The sequence below is a fragment of the Prionailurus viverrinus genome, chromosome A3 (genome assembly GCF_022837055.1).
Source record: "Prionailurus viverrinus isolate Anna chromosome A3, UM_Priviv_1.0, whole genome shotgun sequence".
Taxonomy (NCBI): domain Eukaryota; kingdom Metazoa; phylum Chordata; class Mammalia; order Carnivora; family Felidae; genus Prionailurus; species Prionailurus viverrinus.
Genome location: NC_062563.1, coordinates 105,183,267 through 105,210,693, shown reverse-complemented (window position 1 = coordinate 105,210,693; position 27,427 = coordinate 105,183,267). Strand labels below are relative to the sequence as shown.

The 27,427-nt window shown below is 52.7% G+C and overlaps 1 protein-coding gene across 2 annotated transcripts; it reads right to left on the bottom strand.

Moving 5' to 3' along the window:
- MAL (mal, T cell differentiation protein) lies at positions 1 to 26,065 on the bottom strand. Of its 2 annotated transcripts, none has more exons than XM_047853464.1 (4): positions 25,849 to 26,059; positions 6,577 to 6,744; positions 5,241 to 5,366; positions 1 to 611 (listed from the first exon to the last, which is right to left on the bottom strand). In XM_047853464.1, the coding sequence occupies exons 1-4, from the start codon at positions 25,939 to 25,941 to the stop codon at positions 537 to 539; spliced, it is 462 nt and encodes a 153-aa protein (XP_047709420.1). In that variant the 5' UTR covers positions 25,942 to 26,059; the 3' UTR covers positions 1 to 536. The 2 variants fall into 2 exon arrangements, with proteins under 2 accessions (XP_047709420.1, XP_047709421.1); XM_047853465.1 differs by lacking the exon at positions 1 to 611 and adding an exon at positions 2,695 to 2,987 and having other exon boundaries at positions 25,849 to 26,065.
- Between the last annotated feature and the right edge of the window lie 1,362 nt (positions 26,066 to 27,427).

Below are 27,427 nucleotides of genomic sequence, written 5' to 3'. Positions count from 1 at the left end.
TCGAACATAAAGGCACTTTATAAAGCATTTCAAAGGTTTATCATCTTCCACCGTGGACATCTGCACATATTTGTTGGGTGAGTTTTACTCCCCATGACAGGTAGACTATCCATGAAGACTTGGAAGGATGCCCCGGGGGGGGGGGGGGGGTGGGGGGTGGGGGGCGGGAACTCAAAGAGGCTTGTGGAAAATTCCAAAAGACAGTTCAAAAGATCCGGTCCGGGAGTCAGCAGGGGATCTTTGTTTTGTGGTCACACTCCCCATTTCCCCACCCCCACATCCCCCTTTCCCAAATAGGAAATGATTCTAGAAAGACAGCTCGTAGTTGGAGGTCAAACGTGGCAAGCCCCCAACCCTGACATGAAGGCACGTAGGAGAGTAAACATAACACCCACAAGAAACAGAGCGTTGCTTTTGCTTGTTTGTTTGTTTTCTTCTTTCCAGCATCGAGAGTGTTTCTGCGTCGAAAGTGTTACGCTGGAAGGCGGGCTGATCCGTTAACACCGTCTGGGGTTTGCGGCAAAAGTTCTGCTGCTTTACGAAGACTTCCATCTGATTAAAGAAAACACCGCATGGACCACGTACAGCAGAGTGGCCACGTAGGAGAACACCTGAAACCAAGATCATGGCCATTAGTGGGAGTGCATGGGGAGAGGGCGACGCGTGGGCCATTGACACTGAGCCAGGCGATGACATGGCGCTTGGGAGTGACAGACTGGAAGGGTGCGGGCCGCTGCTGCTTCCTATCATTCCCGCAGATATCCTTTCCTGCCGAGCCCAGATGTGGCCCCAGAATGCTTTCAGCACAGGTCTCCAAGTGACCTACCAGCCCACTGGGTTTGGGGCTGCAAGGTCAATTATCTGTCATCACACGTCATCATGCTGGTGCCACGCAATTGGAAACGGGGGCCCTCAGAGACCCCTCAAATGATACCACTCTTCATGGGAAGCTTCCTTCCCCCACACCTGTGAGGCCAGAATCCACCAGCTGACTCCACTGGCCTTGGCTAAGAGAATATGAGCACCTGGGTTTGCTGGCTCTGGTTAAGGTCTGGATGCTGTCTGGTCATCCTCAGACTCCTGCGAGAATGTTATTCTAGGAATCTTAATTTCACAAGCATGAGCAAGGGTGCCAGGCTCATAGGAAGTAAGGACCTGGGACGGGGAGGAGGGACTGAGGCTTCTGCAAAAAGGAGGGGGCTTACTGAGAAAGCTTCTGGAAAGATCCAGTCAGTGTTTTGGCACTGGGAACAAAGGCCCTGGAAATGGGGCAAACGGTCACTTTGTCCCTGTCAAGGCCCTGACTTGCGATGTTCACATGGGCCCCACCTATTCCTATCACCCTACTCTGGGTGGCTGGCCTCCCTGAAGGCTTGCCTGCCCCCAAGTCAAATATCTGCACCTGGTTTTGTGACCTTGGGTGTTGGGGTCAAGAGTTTCCAACCCAGGCACAACATTAGGGCAGCTACGGTTCCATGACTCTTGAAAATGCCCATAAACACCAGCGGTCATCATGCCTGCTCTCTCCCTGCCTCCACACATGGGCGAACTCCTCACCCTCATTGGCCAGAGGCAATGAGTAAGCCGAGTTACTTAATAACCAATATAAGGGAACTCATCCGGGAACCCTTAACTACCATCTGAGAGGAGCGGTTGTGCCTGAGTGAGCAGCACCCCCAAAAAACACCTCTCCCTGTCAGATGGGAGCAGCTGACGGATGCGAGAGCCCTGAACAGAAGCTGTCCCCAGCAGTGACAGGAAACAGGCACTTATTTTCCAAGTGAGGTCAAGCAATGGCACCCTGGGGACACTGAGAGCCAGGGACGTGAAGGCATATACTTAGGCCTTCAGAAACGCCTCTCCCTAAATGGCTGCCATTATTATTCCCGCTTTCCGCAGAAGTTTCTAGCTGCCCTCAGTTAATTCCCACCAATCCCAGGGATCCCTCTGACACAGACTCTCTGCTGCCTGCAAAGGAAAGAGGGAGAAGCTTAGCTTTCGAGACGGGTCCAACTAAGTATCACAGAGAGGGGCGAGAGGCAGGCCAGATGCTCTCAAAGGCCAGGAATGTGCGGGAGAAGGTCTTGAGGTGCCTCCCCATTCCCGGGCTGGCTACCCCCAGGAAAGGCGTGTTGTGGTTGGGCAGGATCTCCCCTGTGCACTCATACAACGGATATTTTGAATAGAAAGATGTGACTTTACATGAACCGGGCTTATACATCCCCTTCGGCCCAGGGCATCGGCCGGCTGGCAACATTTTGATTCTTTTTTTTTTTCTTTTTTTTTTTTAAAATTTTTTTTTTTCAACATTTACCTATTCTTTGGGACAGAGAGAGACAGAGCATGAACGGGGGAGGGGCAGAGAGAGAGGGAGACACAGAATCGGAAACAGGCTCCAGGCTCTGAGCCATCAGCCCAGAGCCCGACGCGGGGCTCGAACTCCTGGACCGCGAGATCGTGACCTGGCTGAAGTCGGACGCCTAACCGACTGCGCCACCCAGGCGCCCCTTGATTCTTGATTCTAGCACTCTCGACTTTGCCTGGGCATGCCCATGTAGATCTCATTCAACTAACAAAAATGGGAGGTGGGGGGGAGACACGATCACTTGTGGCGTGGACAAATCGAAGCCGGTGTAGCCACCAGTGGAATGATATACAGCAGTGGGAATAAACACTCTACTCTCCATCCAAAAATGTAGATGAGCTTCACAAATCTAAGGTTGAAAGAAGGAAGCCAGACATAAAAGAATACACACTGTGTAACTCCATTTACGTGAAGTTCAAAGGCAGGCAAAACTGAACTAGGCAGCTAGAAATCAGGATGGCGGTAATCTTTTGTTTGGGTGCACGGTGATAGCAGCAGCAGGACAGGGGGATTCTGGGAGCTATTTATGATGTCCTATTGCTCAGTTTGGATGCTTGTTACACAGAAGAGTTCACTTCATGGAGATTCATCACTTGGGACGCTTGTATCCCACTCAACTTCTCTGGATGTACGTTGCATTTAGGAAGGAAGAAAAAGAGAAAAGTTGGAATACAGTAGATCACAGTGGTCCTCAACTAGAGATCTGTCCAGGGGGCAGAGGCAGTAATTCACCCTATCTGGGTCGTCCCGTCACGTGCTGACCCACTAGCCATGTTCCATGCACATTTCACTATTATCTGCAATAATTTTATGGAAATTGTCAAACGCCTTGCCGCTGATGTCTGTTTGGAGAGAAGGCCTCTGGGGTTGGGATAGGGGGAGGGATGAGGCTCTCTAAAGTGACAGGAAATGAAAGAGAGTCATTTGAAGGATAATGGAGGAAGCGGGTTACCAGCCTCCCAAGGGAAGGAAAAATAGCCAAGGTGCTTCCTGGCTGTGTTAGTATTTAGAAAGCAGCCATCTTGGGAGAGGAGCCAATATGGGAGACATTCCCACACTGGGGGACGGCTGAAAGGGTGCCAGGGACCATACAGTGGCCATGTTTCTGGAACTGGAGAGTAGGCTGGGAGCTTAAGGGGAACATGTGGCTTCCCTGGGACAAGGGACCCGTAGACAAGGTTTCCAGTAACTTTCCTCCAGACCCCACCCTCTGGAAGCAGGAGGAACACCTTCACCAAACCCCTTCCTAGAGCCCAACAGTGCCCGTCCCTGTGGGTTTTCTCTCACCCTCTACTCTATTCTTTCCACAAAGTGGGGACAGTACAGTTTTGGCACCCGGAGCTGGCATCTTGTGATCTATCATCACATTTGACCTCAGGATTTGTAGGATTCACAGGTCGACCTCTAGAAATCTGAGGAGCGCGACTTCCTGAAGCTTCTTCCCTATTTTTTACACCTCACTCACGGCTAGAAATACACCTGATATCGCGAGTTTGCATGCTGGTGGGAGCCCACACGTGCAGAACTCTGGAAAGAGGTTTTATGAATCAAAACATTCTCCTCCTCTCTGTCATTCCGATTCATCCCATTAAGAAGAAAATCCATTAAGAAGAAAATTGGTGGACCTCGAAGTCCACCAATGGGTCTGGTCCCACAGTTGGAGAACGCTTCTTTTAGAGCTCAGAGGCCCGCGTGCAGCCTGCACCGTGGCCACACACAGCTGGCACCCCCATTTGTTCTGCTGACGGGGCGAATGAGGCTCAAGCCCCCGGGCCACCCATTGCTTGCTGTGAGGCCTTGGAAGAAGGTGTTCGATATGTCTGTAGTCCTGAGGGAGTTGGACAGGAATTACCGTCTCATTTCACAGATGAGCAAGCTGAGGCACTTGCTCAAGAAAGTGGTGGAGGCCTGAGCTCTGGCCCCTCCTCCTCCAGCAGGTTCTCAGAGCTGCTAGGCAGGAGGCATCATCGGGAAGAGCTGAAGTCCTAACTGCGGCGACAAACACCCACAGCTGGGGGGTCTGGACACGCTGGGCCCAGAAAGGCTTCTCCACAGCCTCAGTTCCAGAGCCAGGGCTTGGGGAGACACTGGCTACTCCATTTTCCATCCCTGACCTCGCTGCTTCCCCGAGCCTGACTGTGCTTTGAGGGAGAGCCAGGAGACCCAAGTAGCCAAACTCACACTCCAAACAGGTGCTGAGAGTGTGGATGGGGGAGCCTGGGTGGCTCAGTCGGTCAAGCATCCAACTCTTGACTCCAGCTCTGGTCGCGATCTCAACGGTTCTTGAGTTTGAGCTCCACACTGGGCTCTGTGCTGACAGTGAGGAACCTGCTTGGGATTCTCTGTCTCCTCTCTCTCTGCCCCTCACCTGCTCATTCTCTCTCTCTCTCTCTCTCTCAAAAATAAATAACAACTTAAAAAAAAAAAGTGGTCACCTGCCCTGGACACCAATAATTCCTGGCCACCTTGGAGCAACGTATCCATGTTCTTGGTGTCCCAGTTCTGCATCTGTGAAATGGGTATAATAAGCACACCTACACCCTAGTGTTATCGTGAGAGTTAAATCAGATCGTTTACGGAGAGCTCAGACAGTGCCTGGTGCTCACGGTCATGTCCCTTCTGCAAAGGCATGGACTCCTAGGCCAGCCCAGGCCTGGGCAGCGCAGCACTGAGCAGAGAGGGCCAAGGGGAGTCTTGGACACATGCCCTCCCTTCTCCGGGGCTCCGTTTCTTCAGGAATAAGGGGAAGGTTTCATTCCTTCGGGAAGTCAGTGAGCTGAGAAACAGAGGGGAGGGCCCAAACAGCCTTCTGCTGACCCTCCATCGGTGGGCGGTGGGAACTGGGAACGGGGGTCAAATTGCCTGGGGGACTCACCACAGCAGAGATGTTTTCATGGTAGTGTTTGTAGGTGTAGCCCTCCTGCATCCCGATGGTGGCCAAAGCTTCCAGGACAGAGGCGCTGAGGTAAAACAGGGCAGCAACACAGTGGTAGGCTGCATCCTGCAGGGTCAGGAAAGGCCATCAGAGAGATGGGCAGCTGTGGTCCCAGCAGGGCGTGGCTACCAGCCTTGTCCCCTCCTGGCATGGCTCAGGTCCCGCCCTCATCTTCCGCTACTTCCTTTGGGAAGGAAGGGCCTTCCCCCCCAGACCCCTGCCCCATCCCCCCATTACCATAGCCCAGCCCCCTCCTCACAGAGCTGGTTTCATCTCACTGGTTTGGGGGCCAGAGTCAGGACTTAAGGGAGAAGGCACGCTGCCTTCCCTTGAGGCGGGATCAAGTAAGAGGTGGGGGCAGGGAGGGGCAGCCTGGGATCTAACAGGTAGAAATTGGCTCTGGCCCTGAGAAGTGTCATATGTGGTCCAGTCTCAGTTTAGATGTGGCCTCGGTGACCAGTGTAGGGTGAAGGCCCAGGCCATTTCCACTGTGGTTTCGTCTTGTTATTGTCAGGTTTTTGTGGGGGGGGGGGGGGGGAGCTCCAGGAATGTTTAAAAGCAAGAAAATACAAAGCGGGGGTTTTGAGTAGCTGGCATTTGGAGGTGATTTCGAAAAGTCTCCGTAAGAGGCCTTTGGAGAGTAAAGGCCTGGCCAAGTGGCCCTGCCCTCTTCCATGGTAAGTAATGGCCAGGTGTCCCACGCATACATTTTACCCCCTTCGTGGGCCTTAAGGCAGAATTTACGCAGTATTATGTCCACGGGCCATTCCTTCCCTCCACCCCCAAGCCCCTCCTTGGGGACCCTGCTTTAGAAGGTCATCACTGGACACTGGCCAGTAAGCCTGGCTTCACACAGGGCAGCCAAGGCCAGCCTCCGGGACCCTGCCCACCCCCAAGATGGAAACCAGCCCTCCTGGACGTTGGGAGATGCCAGCAGGCACCTGGCAGGTGCAGGTGGCACGGGGAGGGGTGGTTGGGCTGCTGGTTATCCATGAAAAAGGCAGTCATGCAGGAGAAAACAGAGCAGGCCCAGTGGGAATTGGGCAGCAGCAATCCAGCTCTGCCTTCACCTTCTCCTGACCTCCTGGCTGTGGGGAGCCCTCAGAGAGCTGCTGGGGAGAGCTCAGAGCCAAAGGGCTGGCCAGCTGAGCCTTGGAACGTGGCTAGGAGACATCTATGGGCAGCCTCACCTAGCACTGGAAAAGCCAGCTTGCCAGGGGAGAGGGTCCAGCACCCACCCACCCACCCACATCAGCCATTCCGGGCTGGGACTCACCAGGGTGACCCAGGAAGTCTCCCCGCCGTGGGCACCAACTATGTACAGGATGAGCAGGGCTGTGGTGGCCATGAAGCAGAACACAGACACAAACATCACCCAGCCCTGGACCAGGGGGATGGGCACCAGGGACGAAGCAATGAGGATCCACACGAGGCCCCCAAAGACCTGCAGAGGGAGGGAGGACAGGGGTGAATAACAGAGCAGGAGAGCCCATACCCAGGAAGGGCCAGACCTACAGGTCACACTGGGGCATTAGGGGCCGCAGAACAGGAAGGAGGCAGAGAATGGCAGTGGGCACTTTCCTCACCAAAAAGGACTCTTTCTTCCCCCTCAAGGCTCTAGCCTGCACTGACCCAGTCTTCCCAAGACCCAGTCTTCCCAAGACCGAGTGTGGTGCACTTTCCTCACCAAAAAGGACTCTTTCTTCCCCCTCAAGGCTCTAGCCTGCACTGACCCAGTCTTCCCAAGCCCCTGCTTGCCTGCCTTTGTCATGCCTGTTTTAAATACAATTTCAATTTTTTATTTAACGAAAACGTCTATCACACTCACATGCCAGGCACTGCCCCAAGCACTTGGCAAATATGAACTCAGTTCATTCTCACAACCCTATGAACGGGGTACCGACCCATTTGTCAGATGGAGAAACTGAGGCACGTGGGCGCCAGGTAATTTGTCATCCCAAGAAAGGACTAACCTCATCCAGTGTTATCATTATTCTGAGGTGACATCCTAGATTAAATCCTAGTATTTTGACATTGAAATATCGTTTCTTTTACGAAAGGTTAGCGACCAGCAGATTCTTTCGGTCTTTACTTGGCAAAATAGATTGGTCACGCTATGTCATAAGCATAATTTTTTAATTTGTCCCCTTCGATCCCCAAGCCCAGGAAGTGTTCTGATTACTAGGGTCAGGGCTGGAGTGGAGATTCACTTCAGGTGGCCTAGGACGGGCATGGGAGAAACGCTTCCCTGCCATTATCTGGAAGACGCCCCTGTTGATGTCCGAAGGCTCAGTGAGTCCCATGTTTTCAAAGAGGTTCGTAAGGACAGTGTAGGGGTCCCGGCTCCCCGGGGACAAAGGCGCACAAATCCAAGCTGGGACCTTCCGTACTTCTTTCTTCCCCGGGAAGTCAGCCTCGTCCACCGTCCCTCACCCAGATAAGGCTGGGACGCAGGCGGAGGGGGCTCTGTAGTCAAAGGTCTCCAGGGTACTTCGAGCATCCGGGGCTGTGGACGGGCTGCCCTCCTAGTCCTATGCCCCCTGCCTTGTGAACTCAAACAGTACCTTGATTCCACCTCCTGTACCTGCTGCCCACCTGCTACGTAAGAGACCACTGTCCCTGTAGGTGTTCTCTGAGCCTCTCAGCTGAGAAGCATCAGGAGAGAATCACATTTGAGTAGACAAGTCAGAGCAATGAAGAATCTGGAGTTATCAAAACCAAGCTGGGCCTAATGAATCAGATATGGGCATCTCTGACCAGAAAACCTCCTCTACTGTGGAATCCGAGGGTGCCTGAAGGCCCCGGCAGAAGCAGTGGGACACATTTTACAACTTGAAGCCATTGGAGCAAACAGAGAAATACAGCAGGTAAATAAAAATCCTTAGACCACTGCAACATAAGATATGTGTGTGTGTGTGTGTGTGTGTGTGTAGATTTCATCCAGAGTTGCCTTTAAGATCACACAGATTGCTTGGCCTTTTCCATAACAGGCCCTGACAAAGGGACATGAACATGCCGGTGGCTGAGAACTTGGATGTAGGAGGCCCAATTGTGGCACGGAAAAGTGGGAGAACTCGGCATGCCTGTGTGGAGGGCAGAGGCAAGGGCCTGGGATGCTCCTCTCCTGACCATCCAAAGTGGACCAATCTCAGTTAGTTCCCTGTTCATATGGTCTCAGGGAGCCCTGCCCTTCTCCTTTGCAGTGCCCAGCACAAAACAGGTGCACTTGTGACAATATGGCACTATCCCCGACCATGTGATGGAGGGGGTAAGGTCCCCCTTGCTCACGGCTAACTCCCAGGTGTGGGACACCTTCCCAGCTGTACATCAGTGTCTGAGTTAACTTGCCTTCAGGGTCTCCGGTCAGATATATGGGTAAACTGGAACGATTTATGCGCCAATCCCAAAGGGACAGTTTGCATTGCATGTGGAGGGGAGAGCGCGGTGTCAGGGAATCCTGTGGGGGACTGGGTGCCACAGAGGTGCTTGTGGGTGGCCAGTGGACATGGCTGTGAGGAACACTGAGTGTCACATCAGGAAATGAGTCTTTTTCTTTCTTTTTCTTCCTTCCTTCCTTTCTTTTTAATGTTTATTTCTTTTTGACAGAGAGACAGAGAGAGAGACAGAGCTCGAGCAGGGGAGGGGCAGAGACAGAGGGAGACACAGAATCTGAAGCAGGCTCCAGGCTCTGAGCTGTCAGCACAGAGCCCGACACGGGTCTCGAACTCACAAACCGTGAGATCATGACCTGAGCCGAAGGACGCTTAACCAACTGAGCCACCCAGGCGCCCCAGTGATTCTCTTTTTCACTCTCTTTGGTTTTTCTAAGGCAAGAAGGGCTTCGAGTTGAGCCAGGGGTCTGGAGCTCCCCGAGAGCGTGGACTCCAGGAACGGGTAGGCAAAGGCAAACTGGATAATGACGCTGTTTTTATTTTTAAGGTAATGACACAGTTATTTCGGACACAATTAACTGTAAAAAACATATGAGGTAAGTTGTTGCACAGGTGGTTCTGGAAATGGCAAAATCTGAGAAGATGACTCTCAGACTGGTCTGCAGGCTCATGAAACTTAACCTCTTTCATCTAGGTGTCTCCCTGTGTGGCTTGGGGGGCGGGGATCGAAGTCCGAGTGAAGCCACCTCATTGAGGGCCTGCCACGGAGTCCTGAGTACGCACCAGGTAGCTTGGATGCTGAGTTCTGGCACCCAATGCCAATGCAGAGGGAAGCTTTAAGGTAATCCAGACACTTGACCTGCTTTTGGCTCTCTTTCTCTTCTCTCCCTCTCGCAGGTTCCTGGAGCCCATGGTAAGAATACCTGTCCATAGGAGCAAAGCCCACCCTGGGTTCAATCCCAGCCCCTGCCCCTTGGTAGACCTCGGGACTCTGTCCTGCCTTTGGGTGTATACTACCTTGCAAAGATCCTTTTAAAAATTATGCTTTTTCTTTCTTTCTCTTTTTTTAATCTTTATTTATTTTGAGAGAAAGACCGAGTGTGAGCAGGGGAGGAGCCGAGGGGAAGGAGACACAGAATCAGAAGCAGGCTCCAGGCCCCGAGCTGTCAGCACAGAGCCCCACAGAGCCCGACGTGGGGCTCAAACTGTGAGATTCTGACCTGAGCCGAAGTCGGTCGCTCAACCAACTGAGCCACCCAGGCGCCCCTATGCTTTTTATTTCTTTGTGTGGTTTATCTATAGCAGTAAGTTTCATAGTAACATGGTGGGAAGCAATTCTTTTTTAGACAGCTTTAAGGAGGTATAATTCACATACTATACAATTCACCCATTTAAAGTGTACAATTCAATGGTTTGGGGATATACACAGACATGTACAGCCATCATCCTCAGACCAATTTTAGGGCATTCTCATCACCTCAAAAGAAACCCGGTAGGGGTGCCTGGGTGGCTCAGTCGGTTAAGTGTCCAACTTTCGATTTTGGCTCAGGGGATGATCTCACGGTTCATGACATTGAGCCCCACGCGGGCCTCTTGCATTGACAGTGTGGAGCCTGCCTGGGATTCTCTCTCTCTCTCTCTCTCTCTCTGTCCCTTCCCCACTCTCTCTCAAAAATAAATAAACATTAAAAAAAAAAAGGAAAAAGAAACCCTGTGCCCTTTAGCTATTGTTTCCTTCCCTCTCTCTCATCCCTAAGAGGCCACTAATCTACTTCCTGCCTCTGTAGATTTCCCTATTCTCAACTTTCACATGAGTTGAATCACATAGTAAAAGATGGGCTTTTGCAACTGGCTTCTTTCCTTTAGCATAATGTCTTTCAAGGCCAGCAATGCTCTCTCAAGGGCACCTTTAGAAAATGTCTCCACCATCACAGCACGTCCCACGGTCCCGTTCTGACCCCCACCATTTGGGGGAGGGGAGACACTGAGTGAATGTATCCCATTTCTCTGGAGCCTCCAAGCCGCAAACAGCTGAGGAAGCACTGATTCGCAGGGAGGTTCCTAAAGCAAGCATGCGGCGGTCCTGCCTGTCCCTGGAATGTATTTTAAGTCACACATCATGTGAAGGTAAGGTCCTCACAGCACGGATGAAGTGATTAGAACCCGGGGCGGGGGGGGGGGGGGGGGAAGAAGACTGGTAGGGGCCTGTCCTGCACCCCTCACAGCCCTGCCCCTTGGGGTACCCGGGGCGCGGTGGGGGGGGGTGGTGGTGAGAAAGGTGCAGCCGCAGCTGCAGGAAGGGGCCGAGGACAGGAGGGGTAAGTGGAAAAAGATGAGGCTGAGCCGAGGAGGGAGTCTATTCCCAGAGGCACGTCTGTGGAAACGGGCCCTGCTCTCGTGAGAAGTCCATTGTGGGGGCCCGTGGGAAGCCAACAGTTGCGCATGCGTGGAGGTCTCCGCTCTCAGCCGGCCAAGGCCAGCGCCCCGCAGCGCCCGCACCCCGCACCCCGCCGCGTTGGCACCGCCAGCGGCACGCTCGCGCTGATGGGGCGCTCCTCCCAAGCCGCTGGCGGAGGCCGCAGCAGGAGCCAGTCTCTTGGGCCTCGGCTTCCTTATCTGCAAATGGCAGTTTGCAGCTGTGTCTCCCCACTGCAGGCTGGGGCACACTGGCCGGCACTGCGGGTGTGAGTGCGAAGCTTCTGGCGCTGTGCCCAGCCACAGCGGGGGTGAGACACTGTTCACCCCGGAGGCCAACAGCCCTCAGAGACAGAGGCGGAGGCAGCCAGTTTACAGTGCAGGGTGGCAGCCAGCCCTGAGTGGGCAAAGCGGCTTGGACTGGTGCAGGGCCTCAATCGAGGCTTGAAGGGGGAGGTAGACTAGCTGGTTAACTGGGCCTAAGGGTCAACAAGGAGTGGCTTTCTGGAGGGAGGAAGGATTATAATATAATATAATATAATATAAGTAATAAATATATAATATAAATAATATATAATATAATATAAATATATAATATTTAATATATAATATAAAATAAATATATAATATTTAATATATAATATAATATAAATAATATAAATAACATAATATAATATAAATAATAAATATATAATATAATATATAATATAATATAGTATAAATAATAAATATATAATATAATATAATAATATAATATAATTAATATGCCAAGTCCAGAGAATGCTGAAGCAGGAGTGAGGGCTTCAGAAAACCAGGGAGCTGGGCATAAGGTAGGCAATGAGAGGGGAGAGTGGCTGGAGATGGGGCTCAAGAGGGGGTGAGGCTCAAGACAGAACTGATTGCCAGGCCAGGGTGAAGGCCTTTAAGGCCCCATTGCGTGGAAAGCTGGGGTTCAGTGTGAATCATGGGGCAAAGCCAGTGCCCGCCCCACTTCACCTACGAAGTGTGCAGAGAGCAAACAGAGAGAGCAAGCAGAGCACCCACACCCGGGGAGATAAGGCATCTTGGGCAGGGAGCAGTCCACCCCATCCTGGCCTCAGGACCCCACTGGCCAAATATTTGTCAAGAGAAAGGGGTAGGTGAAGGTTCAAGCATTTCCCTTTGTAAAGAAAACTCCAAGCAGCTCCCAGCTCCCAGCTCCCAATGCTGAGAAGCAGTCATTTTGAAACACAAGTGCAGGCATGACCCCAGTTTCCATTCGTCTCTGTCAACAGGCTGGACTTCCCACCACCCTCCGCCTACACCCAGGTCACCGTCTCCCATAACTGAGATGATGCCGCTGGCTAAGGTGGTGGCAGAAAACGGTCTCTAAATTGGGCGGCCCGGGAGTCGGCTGCATTGAGCTCTCTCTGTGGGGTCCCGATCCACATGTTGGAAAATGGGGGTGGGTCTGGGCTAACGGACACGGTTTGCAATCCTCACTCTACACGAGAATTGCCTGGGACAACCTGGAAACACAGTAATGCCCAGGGCTTGACTCTCAAGTGGAGAGAAGGAGAGTTATAGCACATGGAACAGACGTCCCAGGCTGTTTGCCAAAAGCCTTAGAACCCATTTCCACAACACGAGCCGTTAGATTATGTTCTGGTAATTCCTATCAAACTGAATACCAGCTGGCTCCTGTCTCCAGTGCCCAGCTCGGCTGTCCCGTGGTGCCAGTTGAGACACCTCTCCAGTTCCTGACTGGGCTCTGGGAGCCCAGGGGCAAAGCTCCCTTACCTCCCCTCTCCTCAAGCTTCAATCCCTGTCTTGCCTTGAATATGAGATTAGCTGGTCCTTGGGTGTCAGGCAGATGTATCTGTGAATGGGAATGCGCTGGAGATCTGAGGCCCCTACCCCTGCTGTTTCCGGACTGGAAACCGCCTGTTTTTAATTCAGTCCAGTTTTAGATGCTGAGCAGGGTCGAGGTTCCCTAAGAACCAGGGGTGATATAAAAAACCAGACCAAAAAGTTGCAAAGACTTAAACGAGTTTATAAATCGTGGCCTGCCCAATCCAATGATTTTTGTGGAAAAAAATTTCCTCAGGAGACAGTCTTCAGGGGAGCTCTTGTGTAAACTCAGAGAAGCTTCTTAATTTTTCTTTTGGAATTAATGCACAGGATTAGCAGGCTAGCATGGTTAAGGGTGTAGACTTCAGAGACTGAGTTACCAAGTTTCAGTCTCAGCTCTGCCACTTACAACAGGATGGCCTGTTGTCTCTGGGCAAGTTACTTAACCTCTCTGATCCCTATTTGAAAAATAGCGATAACAACAGTGCCTACCTCATGGGATGGGGGTGAAATGGGGTTATGTCTGTGGAGTGCCTGATAGATGGTACGCAGTCCGAGTGCTCGCTGTCTCAACTGCCATATGATGAAGCAGAGCCTCGTCTGTCACCATGTGAAAATTCCAGTAGGTCTAGGATCTCAACATGCACAATTATCCACTCGGAACCCTACTGGGACCCAGAATTTAATAATAACTTCAGAGGTGCCTGGGGTAGCTCAGTCAGTTGAGCATCTGACTCTTGATTTCTGCTCAGGTCACGATCCCAGGGTCGTGGGATCGAGCCCTATGTTGGGCTCAGTGCTGAATGTGGAGCTTGCTTGGGATCCGTCTCTCTTGCCCTCTGCCCCTCTTGTGTTCTCTCTCTCTCTCTCTCTCTCTCTCGCACAAGTAAAAATAAAATAAAATAACTTCAAAACCATTAAAAAGAGAAAAACTGGTGATCTTCTAGAAATCTGAAGTTGAGAAAAATGTGTCTGCCTTTGTGGAAGGAAACACAAAGGACATTAAAATATGAGAGAGGCTTCCTTCAAACAATGAGCCTTGGTTCCAAAGGGGGAGAAAGGAATCCTCCAGCACATTCTTGAGATTCGTGTGGTGTTTCCATTGCTTGACCAGGGATGAAAGAGTTCTGCATCCACCATTGTGCAGTGTTTCTGCTGCACAACTGGGATAACCGAAGTCAACTCGGAAGAATTGCTCAAATTCTCTGGATGTTTTTCTGGATATTTTGCTTTGTCAGGGTCTTCACAAGCAGACACTTTTCCAGTAACAAGTCAAGGCGTGAACTAAAGAGGACTTCCCATTCAGGGCTTTCCACATACACACATACGCCTTGGAGCCCTGCATCGGAATTCCCAATAGCTCTGAGGGCATGGTGTGCTGTGCCCTGAAGGCACATCTGGACAGGAGTTTGTAATTCAAACTCTTGAGGAGGAGAGAAAACTTATTACCGAACACAGACTGTGCACCTAACACTAAGCTGTCTTACCACTTTGGTCAGGCGGTCACAAATCATCTCCCCAGGAAGGCAAAGGAAAGATGGCCACAGCAGAGGAGACGGGTCCCAGCTGCTGTGAGCTCCGAGCACTTTGGCCAACAGGCCGGAAAGTAACCTCAGTTTGTGTTTCTGGAAAGGTCCATACTCGACTGGACTATTTCAGTAGTCAGGGGTTATTGCAATGCCAGACAGGCATGTTGTGTAGGTGGTCTGACCAGTACAGTAACTGTGCTGGAGGAGAGACTCAACCAGCTCTAGGGTTGGGTGGCTAAAAAGATTCATCATTCTGTGAGTTAGAGCAGAGGGTATTTGTGTGTGTGTGTGTGTGCATGCGGGTGTGAGTGTGTGTACAGGCTGGTTATGGATGAGCTGTTGGAGAGCAGGGGAGTAGCAGCAAGGGGAAGTCAAGGGGACAGAAGCACCAAGTGGTAGGAGAGGGCGCAGAGCGAGGCCAGAGGGAAAGACCAAAACCCCAAGACCCTGAAGGCTTTCCCATACTTCCCTTGGCTCCTCAGAAAACAGGTCTGAGAGGAAGACGGGGGACTCTTCCTGTGGAGACAAGATGGCCAGAGGCACACATATGGGGCTTATGCCAGCTTCTCTGGTTCTGGTGTGAGCCCCACCTGCCTGGTGGAGAGGAACTCGGCTCCCAGCAAGTCGAAGGAAAAGCTCCCTTCGCTTGCTCCCTTGCTCACCCACTCATTTATTTGTTCATTCATGCACGTAACAGATGCTGAGTGCCCCTGACCGTGGCCAGTAAGCACCGAGGCGGGTACACCTACGGAGGTAGACCTTATCCAAAGACATGCACTAAAAACAGAGTCCATCCCTCCCTTCCAGTCTTGCTGCCAGGCTCCACTGGAGCGGCTCTGGTCCGCCAGGGGCAGAGTCAGGTCCAGGTAAAAGTATCGGGACCCCAGTGAGGGTGACCAGCTCAATACCTCTGCCTGGGAGAGGGACAGAGCCCAGCAATTTGAACAGATCCCTTATTCTTATCCTATAAGGAGGTGTCTGGGGGGAGGGATCAGAAGGTTTTCCATGTGCAGACCCCTGCCCCCCTCTGTCAACTGACAAGGCAGCTTATGGGGAATCTGACCTCTGAGGCTACTCCCAAGGCAAACACTGGGAGTGGTGTTGAGGCCACCTGACTCAGTTTACTAGTGCAAGTTGCTCTGCCCTCCTGGCCCCTTCATCAGCAGGCTCATCCTTCCAGAGGGACACATCGTGCCATTATCCCTCCCAAGGCAGGCTTAGATGGTGTCCTTTTGTCTAATCTGAAGGTAAGGCCAGGACTCAGGGGCCTGGAGTCGGTTTGTGAAGAGGGAGATAGAGACTTGAGATTCAAAGGGATGGGGGTGAGTTCAGGTCTGCCGTCGACATTAACATGGTGGGTGTGGACTGAGAAAAGGCCCCTGTCCAGGCCTTCGATCCCACCTCTCTCAAGTCCCGGGGAGATCTCTTCCACAGTACCCATTACCCCTGTACTTCAGGCACTGGCCACTGCTCACTGATTAATGCTACCTCCTTCCCTATGCGGAGGACAGTCACTCATTCCTGAATGAATGAAAAGTTCTCTCGGGTCCACAAAGCTAGGGGCTTTCAGATAAGCATGTCCTCGTGTGAACGGAAAAGTTTCCTAACCACACCTACACCCAGGGGCTTTACCCAGCGGGATAAACAGAAACTAGGAGATTCCATGGAAAGTACCAGCAAGCTACCTATAAAAGAGCAGCAAATCCGTGCAACTACTAGACCAGACGGGAGTGGCTTCAGTGCAAGAAAAACAAAAGGTACTAATGGGAATTACCAAGGAGGATAGCAATTTGGTGAGCCACCGAATAAAACAGGTGTGGATTATGCAGGGCAGGGAGAAGGAACCGGCCACCTACAGGGCCCGGGGCTTCTTTTCAGGGTCCTGGAGGTTCTTTCTTGGGAATCGGTGGTAACTGTCAGTTTCACCTTCCATCTGTCCTTGACTCCTCTTGTGATTCATAAATATTAGCCAGGTGGGAGGCGAGAAGTTAGCCCCTGTCCTACCCATGCAGGCTAACGACAAATGCTTCGGGGTGCACCGTCTGTGCTGGGAACATGGCCGGACTTAGGGTCCAGGCGGGAGACATGCCCCAAGCAATGGCCTGCAATACAGGTGCCATGTGGCAGGATCGGGGTGCTCTCAGGGTGGGCACCCCTGGTGGAGGTATGAAGAAAGCCCAGGCCTGAAGGATAGAGGACTTAGTCCCACCATGCCATCTGCACTAAAGGAAGACCTCGAATGGAGACCAGTGGAGGACTACGGGCTGGTTCTGGAAAGAGTCCTAGGACACAAAAGCAAGGTGGAATCCTTCCTGCCAGTCCCCTCCACCCAACTGTGTTCGGCTTATCACCAGCCACTGGGCAGGATGGAGGCTTGGGGAGGTGAGGGCACACTTTTGTGCCAGAGGCTGCTCTCTTCCTGAACCAATGCCCTTCCAAATGGTGATACACTGACACTGAAGACAAATCATTTTTGGAAGGCTTAATCCCAGGCTCACTGGTAATTGGTTCTTTCCCCTTGGGCAGACGCAGCAATGTGTGTGGCACTGAGAAGTCACAAAGCTGGCACCAAGCTGGCAGGGTGGTACATGAGAGGGGCTTAAGATATCCCCCGCCTCTGAGGCAGAAGGCAGGGCAGGACTGCCGGGGCCTCCCGTCCCCCGGGCAGGTCAGGGGCAGGCTGGTCAGGGGCAGCTCTGAGCAGGGGAGCCAGAAATAATCAGGCTGCTAAGAGGGCCCTACAGAGGGTGGTGTCTATGCAGTCCTTGATGACCCCAGAGACACGGCAAGTGGGCCCTCAACAGCCCCACCCACTTCCAAATCTCACGCACCCTTTGCCTCTACACTGCCCGAGAAGGGCATCGAAGGCAAAAGGTGGCGTGGGATGGGTCTGATGGTCCCCACCGTGCAGTTATTTTAGCAGGGATTGGCTAGTTGCTCTCAGAGCAGGTGTTTGAGTCATTAGAAGATTAATAAGAGTTGTACTTAATAGCTATTCAGCAGTTACTACGTGCATCATGTTATCTTAAGAGCTTTGTGCATAATACTCCTCACATCAATCCTTGAGGTAGATGCTGTTATATCCCTATTTTACTGATGCAGAAACTGAGGTGCAGTCACAGGCTCACATCCCCACAGCTGCTGAGTACCAGCTCTGACAGGCTGGCTGGGGAGCCTAGGGCAGTTACCCAAGCCCACCCACAAGCAGGTCACCGTGAAATCCCGCCCACCCACCATGTCTAGGGTCCCTTTGGAAATGGCCCCGAGAACAGCCTCAGAGAATAAGAGACTAGCCCATTAGCCTTCACCCTGCTCCCTCCCAGCTGCCCTGGGTCCAGAGAGAATTGCAAAGGAGGTGGCTTCTGGAAGCAGGCTTCCCCTCCCCCACTCCTCCGCCTGCTCAATGGGCTCTGTTCTTTCAGAGGAAAAGAATACCAAGGTTTGTGTTTAAGACCAAAAAACAAGCAAAAGGTCAGAACGCTGAAGGACATCACTCTCTTCTGCAGGCACAGGCCCGTGGTTCTCATCCCCGGGTCCATCAACAGGATGTTTGTCATGACCTGCACCCCACCCCCCCCACTCCCCGACCCCTACTAACAGGTACAACCATGCCAGCTTTCACTTCCTTCCCCATTTGCTCCATTCCTGGACTGTCTACCTGTGCCCCACCCCCCTCGCCCCTTAAAGCCTGGATTCTGGGTTCTCTTTAGGCCTTCTTCAAAGCTGGATTCAGGAGTTTTAGGGCTATCCTTCTCTCTCCCCTCTTCCCCTCTTCCTGCCCCTTCCCTCCCAGCCCAACTGCATTATTCTAACAGGAATCCGGGGCTATGGTGTGGAATTTCAGGTCAGCTGAGCCTGGCCGTGCCTCTTCCCACTGCCCGTGCATATCAATGTGTGATGGCTCACGACAAGGCTTTTCTTTTAGCTCCTACATATTTTTCTCAGGCCTTAGGGAGTTGTTTTGCCCTGATGTGGGCAGAACATTAGCTATTAATGAGGTGGGAGTGGTAGAGAGCCTGGGGCTAAGCATGGCGGAAAACCAATGCCCGTACATGACCCTGGAAAATAATCATGCGGCTGGTGTCCAGCAGGAGCCAACTAGGAGCTAAACCTTTCCACCAGAATGTAGAAGGTAAGTCGAGGCCCCACAATGCAGAGAGTACCAGGAACCTGCTCCAGGACCCCAGGAATAATCTGAAGCCTGTGAGGGGTCAGTCTATACTTGTCCATGGCATTAGTGCTTTAGGGTCTTGGGGCGTCGCTCATTCACTCACTCACTCACTCACTGTCCTCACATCCATCAGCACCGCAAGAGAACACCCGCTGGAATATTTTAGTGCCCCTCTCTGGTGGCCTTTGGTCCAAACCACAATGTCCACTATGTCCAGGGACCGCAACTTGAGAGCCCAGAAGGAAGCCCCAGACAGGCTTGTGTTGGGGGTGGAGGTGGGGCTCAACGATGAGTCCATTAGGACTTAGCCCCCTAGCCCGATGCAGATCTCCACTGGCTGGCCCCTTCCCACCTCAAGGCAGGCCCCGTGTGGTCCAATCCCCAGCCCCCTGCCCCACCCACAGCCCTTCCCTGAGGATGTGCCTAAGCCCAGAGCAAAGCCAAGCCATTCCAAAGGCTGTGCAGAACCGGCTTAGGCTGGCAGCACAAGGCACTCCCCCCGCCCCCCCCACACAACCTTTGCAGGGCACGGCAGGTGTAGGTGCAAATAGTCAGCCTTTGTCCCTGGCCCACCTTGAGTGACCCGGTGAGAGCTCTCCCTCTCCCCTGCAGTGGCGTCTGGGATCCTCCCACTCTCTCCTGAAAGCAGAGAGAGAGGATGCCTCACATCACTCTGGGTATGACCCCATCTGCATCAAGGTGGGGAACGACCTATGGAAAGCAACCTTTTTCAGTGTAGCATGCGTGACCACGTGGCGGCTGAGCCCCATCATCACGCTAGGCAGTTTCCAGAGAACAGCTCAAAGTCACTTTCTCCTGATCAAAGCAGTCCTCTGGTCCTCTGGTTCTTGAAAAACCAGAAAAGTCACTTCTCAACTCCAAGAACAAACCCCTCTACCTATACTTCTTCCCCTCCCTGTAGAGAGGAGGAAAGGAGAAAAGCAATATCCTTACCCACTTCTAAACAGCTACAGAGAGGGGCCCCCGACGCAAAACAAGGCCACAGGGCCAGGCTCAGTGGGCACAGCCAGTGAAGGCCACGCTCAGCCGTTGTCCTGAGCTGGCCAGCAGGGTCAGCCCCCACTGCCTGGTGACTATAGAAGAGGTCCCTGCCTGGGGCAGCAGGGAACTTTCCACAGGAGCATAGGGGGTGCCTGCCTTGAACCGAGGAGAATATTTAGGGCACCTGGCTCCCTGCCCCAGCCTCTCACTGAGAACTGTCTCCACTACCCTGTCCTCGACGTGAAAACATCGAGGGGGTGGGCTGGCTTACCGACTGCCCCTCCAAACCTTGCTGAATCAAAGGCTTATGAAATGCAGATTCTTGGGCCCAGCCTCGACCTAGTGACCCAGATCCTTCAGGATGTCTTTGTGACAAGCAGAGCCAGGGGCTGTGAGCTCCCCAGTGGCTCTGAGCTGCCCCTTCACTCTCTGGGGGAGAGAAGGGAAGAAGGGAACCAGGCCTGCCCAGGGCTGCCAGATGGACAGGGCCGCCCTTTCACGATCCTTTCTGCTGCAGGCAAAACTTCCTCGTGGGTGTTTGGGTGAACGCAGAAACCTGGATGTGACTTGCTGTCACTACAAGAAGTGCCACCCTGGAGACTGAGTTACCAGGGTAAGCTGCGCACCCCCCCCCCCCCCCAATCCGGCTCGCGCCTAGCCTCAGTCTCCTCCCAGCTCCGACAAATTAAGTTTCTGTGATTCTACATCTCTTATCTCCTGTGAGTTCTCCTGCTGTCTTCTCCTCGTAACCAGAAGGTGGGCCACCCACCAGAAAACTGCTTTCCCATCCTGCTCCCACCCCACCCGCACCGCCCAATCCCGGCTCTGTAGGGCCGCTGTTCCCAGGCAGGTGAAAATCTAGGGCAGGTCTCGGGACTTGTCTGGTCACTCTCAAATAATGAAAGTCCCCAGTCACTTTGGGTCAGGGAAACGGCCTCATTTTACTGTGTCCGGTTCACTGGAAGAGTCACAATGACAAGCACAACCTGCGTGCCCCACCCCCCGGCCCCCGCCCTGCTCCACCCCACAAGGTGCACCCCAGGAGCGGTGGCTCTCAGCAGTTGACTCTACTTGTCTGCGCTCCCCAAGCCTCTCTTCATTCCCAGCCATTCTGTCAGCAGTTTCTCCTCTTTTATAGGCTGGGGAGGAGGGAGCCGAGTTAATGGTTTCATAACCTGTTTTCTGGCATTTCCTTTACAAGTTCTGAAAGGGTGGGGGGGGGGGCTGTTATCTCTCCTGGCACTTTGTAAGAGAAGTTTCCTCCGGCCCTGGCCAGGGCTGAGACAAAAAGCATCCTATGTTAACCTTTGTTCTGTGAATGGTGGACCAAGTGTCACGAAGGCCCTGGCTTAGAAGAGAAGAGGAGGAAGAGGAAACAGCCTGCGGTCCCCAGAGGAAAAAACCTTCCTTGGGTGGGGACAGGGGAACAGGCCAGAAGCAAAGCCCTGGGTTTGCTCCCGTGTTGGGAGAGGGGACGTCCCACCCCGAGCCTGCCCATAAGGGGGACACCAGTGTCCCTGTGGCATACAACAGCCGTAAGGCCAGTGTGACTCTGATGGTGCTTGGCGCTCGGACAGGCGGGGTCCCGCCACCTTGCTGGATCTGCCTTCCACTTCCTGCGACGACCCTGCAGCGTTCAGAGGTCTGGAATGGGGGCGCTGGGCCAGGGTGAGGTTGCCATACACCCCCACCCATGCCTCACCGGAGCCACCACCCTTCCCTGTCCCTGTGGGCAGTTTTCTTGCCTTGGGAGGGGGGTGGGGCTCCACCCTGTTCGCTTCGGACGCTGGCATCTGTGACTCCCAAGCTATTGGGAGGTCAGGCGTGGGCGTGTGAACTATGACTAATCAATTCAATGGACTACAGATTTTATACATACCCAAGCATTTCACACCCACTGGGTTCGCTGAAAATTACAAATTCTGATGTTATCAAGTGTGGCACGGATGAGGAACAATGGGGGCTTGTTTAGCTCCAAACTTGTACAATTTGGGGCCCTTCTTTATTAAAGAATACAAAATAAGGCAGGGTCTTGGAAGGGACCTGAGCTTAATTACGCTTCATCAGCCTCCAGGTCCCTCTGCTTCTGGAGTATGGAAACTGGAATTACCCTTTTTGGACAGGGATGCGGCGACATCTGGGGAAACAAAAGAGGTGCATTCCCTATGAACCAGGAGGTCAAACCCTCCCTTTGGGAAGAAATCCCCAGCAGGTAACTAAAGAGGCACATACAAGAATGTTCTTGGCAATGCAACGGCAGAAAGCAACAAATTGAAAATAGCAAAATGTCCATGAACAGCAGATGGGATAAACAGTATCAACCTGTGTAAGCCTCAAAACAACTTTGTATGAAAAGCTTGCTGCAGTGGGATAGGTAATGTGTGTTTGTGTGTGTGTGTGTGTGTGTGTATGTGTGTGTGTGTTGTGTGTGTGTGTGTGTGTTCTTTTTTCACTTTATGAAACGTGAAAACTTAAAATAATGCCATGGGTAATCTGCCCATAGTTAGGTATGCAGTGAAGGTCTAAATAAACCCTGCTCCGGGGTAATGAACACTACTACATTTAGCCTCGAGATTGCCCCAAGGACGGAGGGAAGAGAAGATAATGGTGGAGTTTCCAGTGGGCGTGGTGCCATCTGAAAAGCTTTATTTCCCTCATACTAAAAGAAAATAAGGCCAACTATTAAGATTTGACAAAGTGGAATGATAATTATATGAGTGCTGTTCCTGTAATATGAAATATTTCTTGACGTTTGTGTCTTAAAAAATTTAAGTCTACATAACATAAAGTCAACCATTTTAATATATATATATATTTTTTTTAAAATTAATTTATTGTTTTTGACAGCGAGAGAGACAGAGCATGAGCAGGGGAGGGGCAGAGAGAGGGGGAGACACCGAATCCGAAGCAGGCTCCAGGCTCTGAGCTGTCAGCACAGAGCCCGACGCGGGGCTCGAACCCGTGAACCTCGAAATCAAGACCTGAGCAGAACGAAGTCAGACCCCCAACCGACAGGTGCCCCCAAATTACCCATTTTAAATTGACCAGTTCAGTGGCATTTAATACACTCACATCGTGCAACCACCCCCTCTAACTTCAAAACATTTTCACCACCACAAAAGGAAACCGGGCCCCTTGTCCCTCTCATCTCAGTCCCTGGAAAACCACCAGTTTGTGCTCTGTCTCTATGGGTTTACCTATTCTGGATATTTTATATAAATGGAAGCATATGTGACCTTTCGTGTCTGGCTTCTTTTACTTAGCGTTGTGTTTTCAAAGTTGATCACCTTTGTAGTATGTATCAGTATTTTTTGTTCCATTCTCTGGTTGAATAATACTCTACTGTATGGATATATCACAATTTGTCTCTCCAGCCATTGCACTGGGGCTGTTTCCACCCGTTGGTTATTGTGAACAGTGCCGCTAAGAACACGCGTGTACGTGTACCTGTTCAGGTCCCAGCTTTTAATCACCTTGGTTAAAAACCTAGGCATGGAATTGCTGGGTCAAATGGTAATTTTTTTTTTTTTTTTCAGGAACTACCAAACTGTTTTCCAGAAGCAGACGAGCCATGTTACATTTCCATCAGCAATGTGTGAGGGTTCTAATTTCCTCACATCCTGGCCAGCACTTGCTATTTCCTTTTTTCTTTTCTTTTTTTTTTTTTAATTTTTTTTTTCAACGTTTATTTACTTTTGGGACAGAGAGAGACAGAGCATGAACGGGGGAGGGGCAGAGAGAGAGGGAGACACAGAATCGGAAACAGGTTCCAGGCTCCGAGCCATCAGCCCAGAGCCCGATGCGGGGCTCGAACTCATGGACCGCGAGATCGTGACCTGGCTGAAGTCGGACGCTTAACCGACTGCGCCACCCAGGCGCCCCACCTTTTTTCTTTTTTAATAATAATCACCATAATTTCATGTGAAATTGTACCTCATTGTGGTTTTTATCTCATTTTCCTAATAATGAATGATGCTGAGCATCTTTCCATGCGCTCCTTGGCCGTTTGTACAGCTTCTCCGGAGGAATGCCTATTCAAGTTTGTTGCACATTTTCTAACTGGGTTGTGTGTCCTTTTGGATAGAGGTTGAGAGAGACCACTGAGGCACCCTAGGTCTCTCAGGAAGTGGGGGGGGGGGGGAAGGAGGGAGGTGAGGGAGCAGGGCAAGGGTTGAGGAGAAAAAAAAAAAATCACTTCTCAGACAGCCGAGAGGAAAGTTCCAAGCAGGAAAGAATTATTTCTTCCTGAAGCCCCTACTATGTCAGGTCACAAAACCGCCCCGGGAGGAGTAAATTTCCACTACTCCGTGGTTCTGAGATTTCCCACCTCCAGCCTTCCGCTTTCACTTGGTGGGTTTTGGCAGTGGGGTATCCTCCTGTCCCCACCCGGCAGATCGCCCTGTTTGGCTCTGCCTGGCTGGGCGGTTCCTACCCTCGGGAGCACTCCTTCCCCTAAGCTGTGATACCGAGAGGAGGCATTGGGAGGCTTGTCCCCTCGGTGAGGCCAGCACCCCTCCGCCCCCACCTGCCACCCCCTGCGGCCACCTGAGCCCATTCTTGTCAGGGCGGCAGGAGGATGGGGCCCCAGTCTTCTGCCTGGAGCTGAAGTAACACACTCTTTCCCGATTCTTGTTTTAGTGTTCCTCGAAGAGCTACAAAGGCAGAATCAGCCACTCACGAGGGCAATGTAAGAGACACTAAGGAGACCTTTTGCTGCTTAAAAATCTCCCTTGCCCCATCACACCTCAGCATCAGCCCGCATCTCTTTTGGTTATGAAACTCCTGCCTTTGTAAAGAGTAGCCTCTGAAGGAACCACCCAATACTTATTCCCAAGCCGCAGGTCTATATGCTCTTTTCAGAAATCCAGCGTTCGGCAAGCACAGGCTGACTGCAGAGGAGAAGCACTCAGATGAGCCATCTGGAAAAAGAATGTTCCAGGGGATGCAAGCCCCTCCCCTCTGGGCCTATCCGTAAATTGTAGGTAGGGCTGGGCTTAGTGGTGTCCAGAGTTCCTTCTAGATGTCACTTCCTTGATTCTGGCCAGCGCCAGGTTTTGAAGTCATTCTGGATACATCCAGGTTTGGGCTCAACCCAAGTCACACAACTGCAAGGATACGGTGCCCCAGGGAACCTCAGCCCCCTTGGCCCTTTCCTCCACCATCTCCACGGAGACCAGAACCTGCTCCCTTTGCTGTTCACACCCTCCTGCCTCCAATCAGACGGAAAGAAGCCGGGGTCCCGTTTATTTTTACACAGTCAGGTGTGGGCAGTTTCTTTTTCGACCAACTTTCCGGGCGGCCACTTCTGAGGTCGGGGTGCAGGGAAGGAGTCTCTGTGACCTCAACGCACCACACCCACAGAGTAAACACACCATGCCCTCTCCCAGGTAAGGGGCCGCAGCCCCTGCGGAGGTTAGGCTGAGGGCGGTCGGAACTTCCCCACAGGGTGATCACTTTACCAGAAGCCTAGAGTGGGAAGCGCTCTCCGAAGCCGCCGGCGGCGGAGGCTGTGCGGCTCGGGCTTAAGGAACGGCCGGCCAGCCGCGGGTGCAGCGGGGTTCCCGCTGCTCAAGGTCAGCCGAGGCACAGGACCGCTCAAGGCCAGTCCCTCTCTCTTCCCCCCACCCGTCGCGCAGGGCAGAACGACTGCAGCGGAGCAAACCACGCCTGTTTATTTCCCCGATCAAAGTTGTGGCAAGTACGGCCACTCGCCAGAAACTTTCAAAAGCCAGAAGAGAATAATCCAGATTCTGCCCCTCCTACGACACCAACCCAATCTCCAAACCTCGGCTGGTAACACGTACTCGGGTTTCTTTTGATTCTTTTTTTTTTGTTTGTTTGTTTTTAAACGAAATCCTAACCCAGGGAAAAGCTGGACGCTTCTCCAAGGACGTCGCCCTCCAGGAAGGGCATACTCGGCGCGGCACCTGTGAAGCGGTTTGGGAGCGCAGCTCTGGAACGCGCGCGCTACGAGTGGACCCGGGGCCTGTTTCCAACATCTGACCCATCCTGGGAATTTGGTTTTTCCACCGAGGTCCTGGGGACTGTTTACCCCATTGCCCTTGGCTAGAGGGGGTCAAACGACTGGAAGGTGGGAGGAGAGACTTTTTCCTCACTGTGGCCTCGCTACCCAGGTGCTCCGGGGACCCGCGCAGTCACCACCATTCCGCCCCTTCCCTAGCACAGGCGCGGGCGCGCCGGCGACTCACAAACTCTAAGATGAAGAGCAGGTCCGGGAAGGTGGTGAAGACCGCGAAGCCGCTGGGCAGGGTACTGCCACCCGACGCCGCTGCGGGGGCCATGCCGGCGTGCTGGCGTCGGCCTCGGGTCTGGACGCGCGCGGCTCCGGCTTTGCACTGACCGCTAGCTCGCTCTGCGGAACCCAGTGGCCCGGGCGCCCCCGCGCGCGGGTTAAGAGCAGGGAGCTCGGGGTCGAAAAGGGAGGAGCCCTGGTCACCGCCCGCCCCGTCCCCGCCCAGGTCCCCGGTGCGCGCCGCGGGTGCCGCCCTGCCCCACCTGGAGAGCGCGCCGCGGGCTTGCGGAGCTGGAGGCGGGAGCCTGACTCCTGCGACCCACTCCGGCGCCACCCCCAACCCGGAGGGGGACAGAGCCACTTTGGCGAGGCGCTTTGCACGCTTTGCACGTGGTCACCATCCCTTGAGAAAAACAACCGTCAATAACTAGGCCCCGCAAACTTCCCACTGTGACACCCCTAGGGCCACCTCTGCTTTACCTGTTCTTAAATTGGTGTCCTCTTAACTCTGGGCGCGCTGATACGCGCGACCTTCACGTTCAGGCTCAAGTGGGAAGAGTAACCCTCGGCTGCAGGCTGGCGGTCTGCAGAGGCGTCAGACCAGCTCTCCCACCCACCCCTTCTCCCGTCTGAGCGTAGGGGGCTGCTCTCCGCCGTGTGACCCCTGGGGGAGGGCTGCTGGTGGTGGTGCTGGGGCAAGTCCGCATTGAATTTAAGGACAGAAAGGAGCCCTTTAGAGCAAATTTTTCCCCTTCTCTCGGAGCAGGAATCCCGGGGCTCTGTGGGTGGGAGGACTCCTCTTCCCCATGTCCTCTGACTGCCTGGATTGTGTGTGTGTGTGTGTGTGTGTGTTTCTGGATTATGATTTATTTATTTATTTATTTATTGCCTTTATTTTAAAACAGGTATCAGACTCCAGTAGTTGCCCATTTATTTTAATTTAGATATTGAGTGTTCTTCTCCAAATCCTAAAGCCCAAAATCTGCTGGCAGTTCAGGACGTAGCTCCAGCTCAGACTTCCTGGTGCGTCACCCACAGCAGATAGCAGGGCACAGGGCTCCCTCTTCCCAGTGGGACCTTCCGTCTTTCCCCTCTATACAGCTTTTTCTCCCAGTCCCTACGGGGAGAAGTAAATTCTTGGACACACTTTCCAAAGCCAAAAGCCATGCCCATGAGCTGTTCATTCTGACTATTCATGGAGAGACACCAGGCAACTGAAATGAGAAAATCCCACTGTGCCTCTGTGAGCCTTGGGGCTGCTGACTTTGGTGGCTTGAGTCCCAGGGTGCCATTGTGGCCTCCACCAGGTCCCCCAGGACCAGGACCTCTCCCGGCCAAGGTCAAGAAGAGGCTTTGACCTCTCTGAACCTCTGACCTCTCTGAACACCTCATCTTACCCGTAGTCCTTTGCTTGATGTTTATTTTCCTGACCACACTCTACCTTCTGCAGGGCGTCCGCCACCCCCATCCCCCATCTGCCTGCTTCCTTCCCTGTTGTATCATATCTTTGGTGCCTAGCCAAGAACCCAGCCCAT